The 14,675-nt window shown below is 34.2% G+C and overlaps 1 protein-coding gene across 49 annotated transcripts in view; it reads left to right on the top strand.

Annotated features, from left to right (window-relative positions):
* The window catches only part of Rims2 (regulating synaptic membrane exocytosis 2), a 536,290-nt gene that overhangs the window by 333,381 nt on the left and 188,234 nt on the right, over nucleotides 1-14,675 (top strand). For 47 of the 49 annotated variants that reach the window (XM_021262784.2, XM_021262794.2, XM_021262785.2 and 44 more), the window contains 2 exons: nucleotides 6,128-6,284; nucleotides 11,504-11,620. In XM_021262784.2, coding sequence (XP_021118443.1) covers nucleotides 6,128-6,284; nucleotides 11,504-11,620 — 274 coding nt within the window. The remainder of the gene's footprint in view (nucleotides 1-6,127; nucleotides 6,285-11,503; nucleotides 11,621-14,675) is intronic. The other 2 variants (XM_087190768.1, XM_087190770.1) reach the window with 1 other exon arrangement.

A 14,675-nucleotide genomic window follows, 5' to 3' on the forward strand; every position in this document is an offset into this window, starting at 1 on the left:
GATGTTTTACTGTTGTTGGCTTTTATTTCTTTTTCTTCCTTTCCCTTTAGTTTCGTACCTTGCCTGGTGGCTTCCCTCTGTTGAGCTTCATGAAGTTGTGACCTTCATTGCCTTTTTCTAGGATATTGATTAGAGTTGTTTGGAGTGCTGGTTTGGTGTTCATGAAATTTCTCAGGTGTCCTTTGTCATGGAAGTATCTAATTTCCCCATCGATTTTGAAAGATAATTTTGCAGGATACAACAGTCTAGGTTAGAGGTTATTTTCTTTTAGGGCTCAAAATACTTCACTCCAGGCTCTCCTTGATTTGAGGGTTTGTGTTGAGAAGTCTGCCGTGTGATTCTGATGGGCTTTCCTTTATAGATGATTTGTTTCTTTTCACTAAATGCCTGTAGGATTTTGTTCTTCTGTTGGGTTTCTGGGATCTTGACTATTATATGTCTAGGTGTAGATTTTTCTTGATCGTGGCTGGGTGGAGTTCTATATGCCTGACTTATCTGTATGTCCAATTCTCCAACTCTGGGAAGTTTTGTACTATTACTTCTGTAAACAGTTTTTTTATGTCAATTGTACTTTCTCCTGTTTTTTCGTGGACTCCTATCAGTCTTATGTTATTCTTCTTTGCATCATGTAGCAGCTGCTGAATTAATTTCTCATGGTCCCTTACTATTTTTAAGAAATCTCTGTTTTCATGGTCCTTCACTGCAATCCTGTCTTCTATATCTGATATTCTATCTTCAGATTCTCTTAATCTCCTCTGCATGCTTTCAATGGAGTTTTTCATCTCTTGAATATCTGTTTGAATCTGTTTTATGGATTCCATTTCTTTTTTACGTTGGGTGATCATGGTTTCCATTTCTTTTTTATGCTGGGCATTCATGGCTTCCAGCATGTTTCTGAGCTCATCTATTTTTTTTTATCAGTTTCTATTCTAGAGCCTCTAATCATGTCTCTCACTCTGCTCACCATCTCTGTAGTTATCTGGGAGATTATTTCTTTTTTGAATTTTTCTATAGCCTCATTCATCTGTTTTGTTACTTCCTGTGCTATCAGTTCAGGTTGTCCAGGTGGTTGATTATCAGACTTTTCCACCTCATTTCCCCCAGAATTTGCCTTTTGTGGGGTGGAATTCTGTGTTTGTGACTTGCTTAAATGTCTTCTCATTTTTGTTTTTGTTACTGTCCTTGGTTTAGTTCCTGGGTTGATATTTTGAAGTTGTTTATTGTAAGTATCTTTGTTGATGTATTTAAAACCCTTATGGAATGATTGCTTCTCAGAGGTGTCTTCCAGATATAGCTGGTCTTTAGGTTTTGAGTCTCTAATGACTCTGAGGCTATCTTATTTTCATTATACCAGGAAGGACAACTGTTAAGATCAATCACAACACCTTAGCCCAAGTGATACAGTCAGCAACACCATAGCATCAAATACATCTTAGAGAATGACAATTTATGGTAGTTATTAATCTATCACCTTTAAAAATGAAGGGCCTCCTTCAGGGTATGTCTCTGCTGCCACAGTAGACAACGTGGGCAGGAGTGTGCAGTTTTAAGTCAATGAGTCTCAGTAAGCTAGTCCCAGACCCGTGAGATTCAGGCAGATTCCAGGTTCTGATGCAAGCTGATGATAAGTTGAGCTCCCTGTCCCTCCAACTTACCAATCATGGTGGTCTGGTGTGCCTTTATTGCAGAGATTCCCTTCACTTTTCCAGTGGGCTTGTTTTCATCAGGGAGCCTGAGGCAGGCCCTCTCTCTGTTGTTCACTTCTGCAGCTCAGGACAATGGCTTTTATGTCCCCCTGTGCCTCTGCAGTGTGTAACCAAGTAGTTGCACAGGCAAAAGCCAGAGGCTGGAGTGAGCGGGGTCTGTTGTTGGAGGCACCTGCACGGCCAAGCCGTCACCTGCCTGGTGGGCCTGCCGGGGGGGAGCAGGGTCCTTCTCACCCTGTCCTGGTGGCTGGTGGCAAGCTCTTGGAGCAAGCCGGAGCAAGCATGTCCCAGTCAGCCTGCAATCACTCGGCCCCACTTGGCCCCCATCATATATTTTTCATTAAGAATATTTCTCTTCAGTCCCTTAGAGCCTGATTTTATTTATTTTGGATATAAACCCTGAAGTGGGATAGCCAGATCACATGGTAAATCTATTTTTAGTTATTTGATGAACCTCCATACTGTTCTTAGTTAATATCCAGAATATGTAAAGAACTAAAAAAAACTTAATGACAGACACATGTAATCCAACTTAAAAATAGACAAGTGATCTGAATAGACACTTCTCACAAGAAGAAATACAAATGGCTGACAATATGTTTAAAAATACTCAGTATCGTTACCTATCAGAGAAATCTAAATTAAAACTTCAATGAAATATTATCTTATCCCAGTTAGAATTGCTATTTCAAAAACAAAGAACAACAACTGCTTACAAGACTATGTATAAAAAGGAAGTTTTCTACACTGCTGATGGGAATGTAAATTAACATGTAGTCTTTGGACAGACATCTTTCACTTAGTAAATGTCTTACTGTTTAATAGCTTATTTCTTTTTAGCACTGAATAATATTTCATTGTCTATATTTTCCAGTGCTTTTAATCACTTCACCTACTGAATTTTATCTTGGTTCCTTCCATCGTTTGACAATTCTGAATAAAGCTGCTGGCTTTTCATGTGTACGTAGGTTTTCATTTTCTTAGGTAAACAGCAAAGAGCATGATTGCTGGATTGTATGGTGACAGTGGATCTGGTTTATCAGAAACCTCCAAACTGCTTATCTCATGTTGTACGCTCACCCAAAACAAATGTGAGTTCCTGTTGTGTGGGAGTTCTTGTTCTCCCTCCTTGCCGGACTTTGGGATTCTCAGTGTTCTGAAGTGTGGCTGTTCAAGTAGATGTGCAGTGGTGTGTCCTTGTTGTTTTCATTTGCCTTTTGCTAATGACATGTGATGTTGGGCATCTTTTCCTCTTTCTTTGCCACTGTATTTCTTCTTTATTGAGGGGTCCTTTAAGGCCTTAGCTCATTTTTAATTGGATTTTAAAAATTTTTTATTTTGAGAGTTCTAGGTATATTTTGGATAACAGTCCTTAATCCGTTATATACTATGCAAATATCTTCTCTTAGTCTGGACTTCTTATTTTCTTTACATCATCTTTTGAGGAGAAGAAGTTTTTAATTTTAATGAAACCCAGTTTATGAATTTTTTTTATGAATCATGCCTTTGAGGTTGTACTTAAAATGTTATCACTTCACCCAAGGCTGTCTAGGTTTTCATCTGTGTGCTCTTCTAGGAGATTTATAGTTTTGTATTTTAAATTTGTATCTATGATACATTTTGAGTTAATTTTTATGAAGAGTGTGAGGTCTGGGCTTAAAGTCTTTTTTTTGCATGTGAATGTCCAGTTGTTTCAACATCATTTGTTGCAAAGACTGTCTTTGTTTCGTTGCTTTTGCTTCTTTGTCAAAGGTTCTTGACTATCTTTATGGGGGTTATTTCTGAGCTGTTTATTGATTTATCTATTCTTTATCTCTAATACCATGATATTCTCATTATTGTAGATTTATAGTAAGTCTTGGAAGGTCTGATAGGCATTTCTCTAACTTTGCTCTTTTCCTTCTGTACTGTGCTGGCTATTCTTTTGCCTATTGATATAAACTTTAATTAACGTGTCAGTACCTACAAAATAACACTGTGGGATTTTGACTGCGATTGCATTGAATGTGTAGATTAGAGAGAAGAACTGACATATTTACAACATTTTTTCCCCTTTTTTGGCAGTACTGGGATTGAACCCAGGACTTTTGCACTCAGCTATATCCCAAGTCCTTTTTTCATTTTTTAATCTTAAGACAGTGTCTGCTAAGTTGTCCAGGCAAAGCTCAAACATGCAATTTTCCTGTCTCAGTCTTCCAGAGTCCTGACATTTCAGCAATGTGTGACAAGTCCCCACTTCAAAATTGAGTCTTTCCAGATATGAACATGAAATATCTCTCCATTTACCTAGTTCTTTTTTGATTTCATTATTGGGTTTTGCTCTTTCCTCATGTAGATCTTGTGCATACTTTATTAGATTATTCCTAGGTATTTCATTGTTGGTGGGGTGCTAATGTAGATAGTATTATGTTTTTAATTTCAATTTCCATGTGTTCCTTTCATTGCTAGTATATAGGAAAATGCCTGACTTTTGTATATTAACCTTGTATCTTAGAGCCTTCCTGTAATCAATTATTATCAATTTGATCGCAGAAGTTTATTTGATCTTTCTTTTAATTAGTACATTGACATTAGAGCATTGTGATTCAGAGTGCTTAATGATTTATTTGGATTAATACCTAAAGTATTGGTTTTTGTTTTCACTTGTTGCCCTTGCTTTTTCTTCCTACTTTTTTCTTTAATTTTTTTTCTGCTTTTTGTGGTTTGATCGAACATTTTATATATTATATATTCATTTTTTTCTTTAACATATCAGTTATACTTTGCCTTTTAATTTCTTATAGTAGGTACCCTAGAGTTTGCAGTATACATTTCAAACAAATTCAAATTAACTTCATTTGAGTTAATCCATTTTCTTTCACATAATAACCTCCCAGATAGTGCAAGTACCTTATAATAACAAGATGACCCTAATTCCTTCCTCCTATCCTTTGTATCATTGCTGTCAATTACTTCTCTTTCATAGCAGCATACATAATTATAAGTGTTCATCATATGCATGTATACCATCCCCCGCTACTGTGCATGTTGGGTGTTGTTGTCTTCTCTGGAGATTTGCCCTTAGACAAATAGAAACTGTGTCACTCAGGTGAGCACTTCTCCTGTATTGCACTGGTAGTTTTCATCAAGTGACTGCTGTCATAGTGAATTCAGCCCGGCCTACAGTCCCAGCAGCTTCTCCCGTGTGATCAGGTCCAGACTGCATTGTTTCCTCTCCTTGTTCTCCTCTTCTTTTTTCTGGAAACTTCCCTTTACTTATTCATATGTATCTGAATTGTCTTTTGCTCTGATTTTAGGGAATCTAAGATAAGATAATAGTATAAAACATTAGCATGCTGGAAAAAAAATCACATAACAATCAATTGCTTTTCTGAGTATTTCTGTGGGAGTTGGGGACTCAAATCCAGGGCCTTGTGCATGCTAAGCCCCAGCTCTACTGCTAGGGTATCCCTTCAGCCCCTAAGTTATTTCTGGAACAAATGTTGTAGCAAAAATACTGTATAAAGTGCCTAGCAGAGCTCCTAGTACAGAGCAGCAAAAGGTCAATTACTCATAGCTGTAATGAGCATGATGAGAGTAATGATGATGGTTGTAACATCACTTCCTGCGCAGCAGTGTTCGATTTCCGTGCACTGCACACTTCATGATGTTATAGATATATACAACATGGGTCAAACTTACTTTTTCTGTTTATATCTCCAAACTGCTCCACACTGAACTGCTATTTTTCTGCCAACGTTGGATTATATTTTCCTTTCAATCTTTTCAAATACCAGTTGTTTTCTAGTACTCATTTGAGTTGTGTTTCTTTTTATACTGAGTCTAAGTATCAGATCATTAGGTGTTTCCCTTCTCTGATTTGTCATATTTTTATTCTCAGTCTTCTGTATCTCAGCCCTGTTAAATACTATAAGAAAACTAGTTTACATATGTACTTCAAATGGCTGATTATTTCCTAATATAGTTTGTCTCTTAAGGAAATAATTATAGCCTTTGAGGATTTTTTTGTGAATTTAATAACTTTAAAAATTAGTAATTGTTGAGAAGTATTTAAAACTTCTAGGTCAGTGTAGACATGAAAATGTTTTTAGTATAAACTTGAGTTTTTTATCAAGGATAATTGTATATAAACTTTTTCTATATAAGCAACTTCTGTATGTGTAAGTTTGCATAAAAATTATACTGTATTTAACAGTATAGTAATTCTAAAATATTAATTGTAAAATTTGAATATTTGTCATTCTTTTTTCATGTGTTTATAAAATATTTTCCTTAATATTATGCTTTATCCATTGTAATCTATATTTAACATGTTCAAAGTCCTTCAGCTTCACCAATATTTACTGTTTTTGAGTAAAGTAGAAAATACACAAAGGGGTTAATATGTAGATAATCGTATTTATTAACCTTTCCACCTTTAGATTATCGACACAATGGTCGAGATCTTCAAAGCTCCACATTATCAGTGCCAGAACAAGTAATGTCATCCAACCATTGTTCACCATCAGGGTCTCCTCATCGAGTGGATGCCATAGGAAGGACAAGGTCATGGTCGCCCAGTGTCCCCCCTCCACAGAGGTAACGCAGCATGTACTTTTTACCATGGCACTACAGCGTATTTGTCATCAAGTATCATAAACTTAGGGAAAAAAGTTATTTAAGAAAAACAAAATGTTATTCAATAACCTATATAATGAGAAAAATATGGGTTAATTTGAAATTGTAGATGATTTATATATTACTTGATTGTAAGAATTCAAAATAATCAAGCATTTTAATCACATATCAGATTAAGCAGATGTAATTAGATCTAACTTTGCAGATGAATGATATAGATATTGGTAATTTGAGAAATAGGACAAATAAACATCTGATTGTCCTTTAGAAATAAGAACAATCATCAGAAGAATTTAAAAGAATGCATGTGCAGTGGGAAGGATGGCTTAGGAAATCTGTAGCACCAGGGCTTAATTAGTGGAAAGTTCCAGTCAGTCTAATGAAGTACAGAAGGGGTTAATGAAGTAAGAATCATGGAAATAATAGTTAAGCCTCGCAAGAAATATGCACCATTTACATTTTGTATATTTATAATGTTGAAGAAAACCTCATTCGTTAGATTAACAGCCTTATAACTCATTTTTAGTTGAATTAGTTTTAGACTTAATTTTAATTGAATCTTAATTTTACACACATTGGACCAGAAGAATGTTAGATTTGTTATATTTTTAAATTCAACTTATTTAATTTACAAGGAAATTTACCATCAAAATGGGTTTACTTAATTTAGATAATTACAAAACTTAAAAAGAAAATCTATTAAGTTTATAAATATAGTTTATAATATTTGAAGGTGTTGAATTAAGTGTTTGTAAATAGGACTGTAATTATTAAATTTACTGAAAAGTAGTTGCTTAAATGGAGATTTGTTGATGAATAAAATCTGTAATCTGACATTTAAATTTCGAGAGAGAACTAGTTTTGAGTTAATAACCTAAAAAAAAAATAATTCCATCTCCTTAAACAGAAAGACCAAAGAATACATGTGAGGCATTCTCCTTTCTGCAGTCAGTGCAGAACACTCTTATCTGATGTGTTTTTTCCCTCATACCAGGCAATTTGAGGGACCAGTCACCAGCTGAGTACCCCTAATTCACATCAGTTGTACTGTCTCTTGGAGGTAGTGTCAGGTCCCACGAGACTGGCTCCACTTCAGAGCCCAGTGCCAAGTGCCAGGAGGTGATCTGTCGTTCACTGACTGAACAGCTGTAAACTGGAGTTTTCACAACCCCCTCCTTGGGTTTGATCATTTGTTAGCTGGCCTCACACAACTTAGCACAACAGTTTACTTGCATTCAGTGGTTTCTTACGGATATCGTAACAGATGCAGATGAATAGCCAGATGCAGAAATGGATAGGACAAAATATAGAATCGGGGAGGGGGGCTTCCATGTGCTCAGTGGTTATGCTGCACTCTCAGCACCTCTACATGTTCTGCAGCCTGGTAACTTTGCGGATCTTGTTGTTCAAGAAGTTGGTGGGTAGAGTGTAAGTTCCAACACCCTCATCCTGGAGCCACTTGTTTTTTCTGGTGACTGGTCCCATCCTAAGGGTATTTAGGATCTCACCTAATAAAATCTCATTACCATAATCTCAGAAATTATCAAAGGGTTTTGGCATGAAAAACGAAAGATAATGAAATCAGAAAATTCCAAGGGTTTTAGGAGCTCTATGTCAGGAACCAGGGACAAAACCTAAATATATTTTGTATTATATCATAGCTTTCCTTTTACCAAAGAAAGTTTGAACCATCTAATATAACATAGGTGTGGGTTCTAGATTAGATTCAACTGCATATAAGACAAAGCCCATAATAACAAGAGGTTAGACTTTAAAAAAATTTATCCTAGCATGGAAAATAAATGTGTGAATGTGGACTCCATAGAAGAATGATAGCTAAAATAATTATCATTGATCAGTTACAGAGACTTCAGTTTAGATTTTAAAACAAAATAACAATCATCATCCCTAAAATATGATCCGTCAATATATTATATAATAGACAATATATTTAAAATAAGAGCATAGTATGAAAACAAAGGCATGAAAAACATAATCAGCATATAGAAACCAAAAGAAATTGGAATCCCAATTTCAATTTTAAAAGTTTAACCCAGTTTCAAAAATGTTATAAAAACAACGTATATTCTAGGGGGAAAACCCCCCAGAATACTAAACCTAAAAGGTCTGACAATTACTACCTGTTTGTATTGTAGAGCTTGTACTTTACATAAAGGCTGGACAAGAATGGGCCAAACTCAGTCCTGCACTTCGGTCAACTGTGTTCTCAGAAGCTCAGTTCTCTAGGAGGCAATGCTTTTCCAAATTTGACTTAAGGCATGCTAAAGACTAGTGAAAAGACTGGGCATAATGATCATGGACAAATAAAAATCTTCAAAATATAAAAAACAACAACCAAAATGGTTAGACAGAGAAATAAATACACAGTTGTATTTGGAGATCTTAACATAGCCCAACAGAAGGCAGTAGCTAAACCAGGCCCCTCCTAATAGCAATGGCTTAGAAGATTTAAATAATACATGTGTTTGCTCAAACTTATTGTGTGAAGTAAACCTATATTCTGTCTGTGTCTTTTGTGTAAAGTTCCACGCCATCCAAGCAAAGATTATAAAGTATCTTTTAAGAGAAAACATTTAAAAATAACTGGTAAAAATAATGATGAAAAAGAAAAGCTCAATAAATCCTATATAAACCATTTTATGGGAATATTATGCAATACATTTATAAGCCTATAAAAAGACAGTTTTAAAATTCCTAGAACTTTCTAAATAACTTGGTTGACAATTAAACAATGAAGAGGAAATCCTGAAATGTCAGAATTGAATGACAGTGAAAGTTCTGTTAAGCATTTGTGGTTCACAAGTATTTAGGAGATTTTCACCTTAAGAAAAAGAAATGTATTAGAAAAAAAAAGATTGGACATGGTGAAATGAGATTATTTTATATGTGATGTGGAGAAAAGTGAGCCCTTGTACTATATTGGTGGCAATGCAAATTAGAGTCATTTATGAGGGTTGAGATTCTTCAAAATATTAAAAGTAGAACTATCATATAATCCTGCAATTGTATTTTTTGGCATATATTTAAAGGATATGAAATTAGTATATTAATGATATCTACAATGATCATTGTAGCATTAGTAACAATAGCTAAGATAAGGAATACCTTATGTGTCTATCAATGGATGAATGGTGTACATATAAGAATATGGTGCATATAAATAGTAGAATAGTGTTCACCCTTTAAAAAAAGAAAACCTTGTTCCCTTTTGTGTGTGACAATATGGATGGACCTGGAAGATGTTAAGTGAGATAAACCAGACATACATAGACAAACATCATATGATCTCACATACATTTGGAATCTAAAAGAGTTGAAGTCATAGATATAAGTAAAATGGTGGGAGGTGGGAAGACTAGGGAGATGTTGGCCAAAGGACACAAAATTTCAATTTGACCCAAGTAAATAGTTTAGGACATCTCTTGTATATTGTGGTGATTATAGGTTTTCATCAAGTTGCTGAGACCATATCTCTCTGTTGCATACAACTGACTCTTGAAACAAAAAGAATGAAAGCTGTGTAGCTCTTCCTGGAGTCAGTGTAGGCCTACCCTAATCCTCATGGTGTAAGACAATTTTACAAGCATATTTTAGTTACAAACAGATGTAAAAATTTTATATGACCAACTAAATCTAACCATGAATTAAAAGCAAGCTAGATACCAGAAAATTTCTTGTGGTAATTCATCACATAAAGGACTAATGGGGAAATAAACCTCATTACAGGTAGAAAAATAATTTTATTATTCAATTAGATAGTAAACTAGAAGTAAAAGAGAACCATCTACAGTTCATAAAGGCTTTTTAAAGCAAGCATGTACTTAAAGGAAAACTAGGCATTTGTATTTGATTATATAATATCCTAAACAATATATTATATCCAGTCCTGAAAAATATTATAAAACAAGAAAAATAAGAGGTGAGAGAATTGGCAAAGAAGAGATGAAACCATCATTATTTGTTAAAAATGGTTTTATCTACATAGAAAACAGCATAACCAGAATATTCAAACTAATGTGGGAATTCTACCAAATAGCTGGCCATAAAACAGCTTGCAAAAATGAGTAATAACAGATGAAGAAATGTAATGAGAGTCCCAAAAGCACACATCTCAAAGGCAACACCGAGTGTGTGGTCATTCATCTAACAGTTCACAAAGGTCTTCTTAGAAAAATGTAGAAATTGAGATAAACGTAATATATCCTATTCATGAGTAGAATGGTTTCAGTGCTGTATGTATTAATCCAAAATGCCATACCCAGCAGAATTATATGTGCAATTTTTGAAATTTGATATCACTTTAGAATTTATATGAAAGGGTAAAGATGTACAAATTATCAAATTAAAAAGAAGAGAAAAATTTACCACCAGCTCATGCATAGTAATAGACATACTGAATAGGATAGTGCAATATATGTATGTATATACATAATTTATACATATTTCATATTAATACATGTTTATAAAGGTGGCACTACTAATTAATATGGAAAGTGGACTGGAAAAGATAGGAGAACCAGTTCATCTATAAAATAAAACTAAATACTAGATTCTTGCCTTTCTACAATTGGAGATGCCATGGTCTTAGTTGTGTTTCAGAGGGCTAGTGTGTGTCTGGTTGAATTGGGGAAGGTGGAAGAAAGAATACTGAGGCAGCCGTTACAGGGAGTGAATGAAAATGGTAGTTTGGCCTGGGATGCTACCAAGGGGCATGGTTAGAAGTGAGCAGTTTGAGTTGCTCTCCTGAGCTCTGAACTCTTGTCCGGCCGCTTATGCGGCCTCTCTGGCTCCATTCGTGTAGACCAGGTAAACAGGCTTGTGTGACACTGAACTCATTTTCTCCACACACATCCATTCCTCCTCTTGAATTTCATTTCTTGAAAACTGGGAGTCATCCATTAATAGCTCTGATATTCCTTACCTCATTTCCAGCGACATTGGTTTAATTTGGGCTCTTTTCAAGTTATATTTCTTTTATGGCAGCAATCTCCTTAATTGTCAATTTCCAACTGATATATATACCATTAGCCAAAGTATAAATAAAGAAAAAAATTGGACTTGACATTACAGTGACTTTGTTTCTGTTTTTATTAATAAACTTCATTTCTTAGTATGTGCTTATGGCTTACTGGAATATTTAATGTGTCTTGCTGTTTTAGTCGGAATGTGGAACAGGGACTTCGAGGGACACGCACGACTACTGGACATTATAATACAATTAGCCGCATGGATAGACATCGTGTCATGGATGATCATTATTCTCCAGAGAGAGACAGGTAAATGTAACTAAATGCTATTAGGCTTTATCATACCACACATTAGGGATTGTCGTAAAATGCTTTTATCTGCTTTGTTATTTTAGTTTCTAGAAACATGCGTTCCTTTAGCATGGCCATAGTCTTTGTTATGGCTGCTACATTGGTAACACAAACACACACAAGACAACAAGGAACAAAACCATTTTGCATTTTTAGTTTAGTCTTTTATTAAATAAAACTAAAATTTTCACAAGAGATTATAATAATAATCATTGTAATAACAAGATGTATCATTTACCTTATCACAACCAATTATTTTATGTAAAACTACTTTAATTATACAATAGACTGAAGTCTTTTATGTACATCAGAAAAATTACTGTGACTTTTCATATACAGAAGTATTGAGAGAGTATGGTTTGTTTGGGAAGCATTTTATCATGATTCATGAAGAGGTTTTCCTTCATGGCTTTCAGTAAACTCCTTAGTCGTCTTAAAGAATCATGCTTATTGATTGCTGTATCTGGAAGAATTCTCTGAATTTCCTCCACTAAATGTGACAAACTTGGAGGTAGCGTGGTATGTTACAATGCTTACATTAATCATTACTAATTTTAAAAGTTAATAAATTGATTAACTCTCCAATTCATGCTTTGGTTATATATAAAAATGCTGTGATATTTTCCCCAAACTACCAAATAAATTTGAGATTACATGAGGCAGAGAGCTGAATTTACTATTTAGAAAGTATGATAAAACAGGGGAACTCAGATGTTCTTTTGTATGTCTCTTACACCACTGCATGAAGGATATTGGGTGCTTTAAAATCTACTGATATGAGAAATTACTGTCAGTATATATACATGTATTTGTTTTGTCTAAATCCAAATTAATACTCAATTCATGTTTATAATTTCATTGTGCTTTACTATGCATTTGCAAAAGAAAAGGTATCTTAGGTCTCAGTAGTATCACACAAATACTGGTTTTTATGTCTGAGATTTAAGAAGAAATTAAGTTATTAAATTAGTATCAGTATTAGTGTCAAATGAAAGTCAATGTAGGAGTTTCTTTTTTAAAATTTTCTTGACTTTTTATAGTAGTCTATTCCTTTAGACCTGATTATGCGCATTGACCTGTTGAAAATGATACTACCCAAATTATCAAACCAAAAGAAAGTTTAATGTGTTGGCATGTGTAACAGTTGGAAAGAGTCATATTAGGGCAGGTTAAGAGCTGCTTTAATTGCCTAGTGGAATTTTGAGAAGCTGAGTAGTTTCTGGAAAGTATTTACACAGCAAGTCAAAGCTCCTTTTTCACTGAAGGTTTGGTAATGGGAGGAATAACAGCAAAGTCTGAAATGACTTTATGCTTCCTTCAGATATATAGAAAGTGTTCTGTTAATGAAAAATAGACTTCATTTCAATGAGGACAAGTAAATATGACCTAATCTTAGAAAAGAATAAAATACAACACTGGGTGCTGTTGTATTAAATGCAGGATTTACCAGTATTTTAAGGCAAGTGATCCTGGACTTAATGACAACAAACCTTGAAATACTTGCCTTAAAATATTTGCTATTAAACCCTAGTAAGTGATGGCGAACCTTTTAGAGCTTTCAGTGGTACAAACAGCCAGCCGTGGCACTGCCCTAGGTGATGAATCTGTGGTATATTATAGTCATATCAGAGATCACATGTGGCATGCGTTTTTATGCCTACTCCAATTTATATCTGTAATTGACACATCATTATATTTTCTGCTTTACTTTATAACTTTATGCATCTTTTAGTTTTGAAAAATTTTCAAATGATTTTCTGTTGAAGTTTTGGAGGAAATTGATTCAAGTTGTTTTGTTACTCTTTTTAGTGTGTTGTAGATTGCTAGATCAGTTATTCTTAAATGGGATCTGCCTTAGATCGTGCTTTGAAACAAGTAAAATAGAATTTCATTTAGGTAGAAGTAAAACAACCTATTCTGTAATATTATTTTTTGGATTATCTATGCTACCATTATTCATTAACATTTATAATAATGTATATAGTCTCTCACATTATTAGTCTTTCATTTCTGCTTTACCTAATATTATAAAGGATTTTCAATAATAAAATACATTTGAAAGCATTATAGTTTTAATGTAGTATTTAGAAGGTAGGGATATTCCAGATTTCTTACCTGAATTTTCTTGAGTAGCATTTTATAGAGGAGTCAATAATGTTATTGCTTAAAAACACTAAGGGAGAAATTGAGATAGTACATTTTAGGTATTGTGAGAGAGACAGTAACATTTCTTATCAGTAAGAATTGATGCATTGGGTAAGAATAGTATTTTATTAACGTTCTCTTTTTCATAGGATTTGGAACAAATACCTTTGGATTCAAATGTAGAATTTTATGTCTTGCTAACAATGTGTCTTAGGGAAAATAACCTCTTTGATGATTGATTTGCTTATTTATAAATTTAAAGTATGAGTACCAACCTTACAGAGTTGTCTGAATTAACTGGTGTCTCCAATTAATTTTTATATTTCTTGTCAGACAGTCAATATCAAAATATGCAATACATACCCATAATTATTTCATCACAATTTCCTGATATATACTAAAAAATTGTGCCTACCTCTTAGCATTTGAAAGGATCTTTTAGCTCCCAAATAATTTACACTTAATTGCTTACTAATTAAGCAAAAACAACACAGAAATCAGTCAATTCCAGTAGTTTTTTTCAAAGTTTTGTTGAGAGTGTAGGACTTAAGTTGGACTTTGAGAAATGGACATGTTTATTCAGGTCAGAACAAGAGCAAAAGAGGCAGAACCCACCTATACCTTGTAGAGGCCCAGTGTGAAGGAGAAGGGTTTTCAGCACATGTTGGGAAGTTGTGTGTGAAGACAGTGGCTTTTACACTGACTGCAGTGGGTGAGAAACGGTACCTTTGACATCAATTTATAGTACATGATTAAACGTAAGTGATATAAAGAGAAAATAGAGTATGCAGATTCTTTTCCATAGGTAATATAAAACAATTGTCTATTAAATATTTTATTGCAAACTTTTTCTTTGGAAGTCTTTGTC

Source organism: Heterocephalus glaber, unplaced genomic scaffold, assembly GCF_053883595.1.
Source record: "Heterocephalus glaber isolate CG9 unplaced genomic scaffold, H.glaber_assembly_v1.0 deba00001556, whole genome shotgun sequence".
NCBI lineage: Eukaryota > Metazoa > Chordata > Mammalia > Rodentia > Bathyergidae > Heterocephalus > Heterocephalus glaber.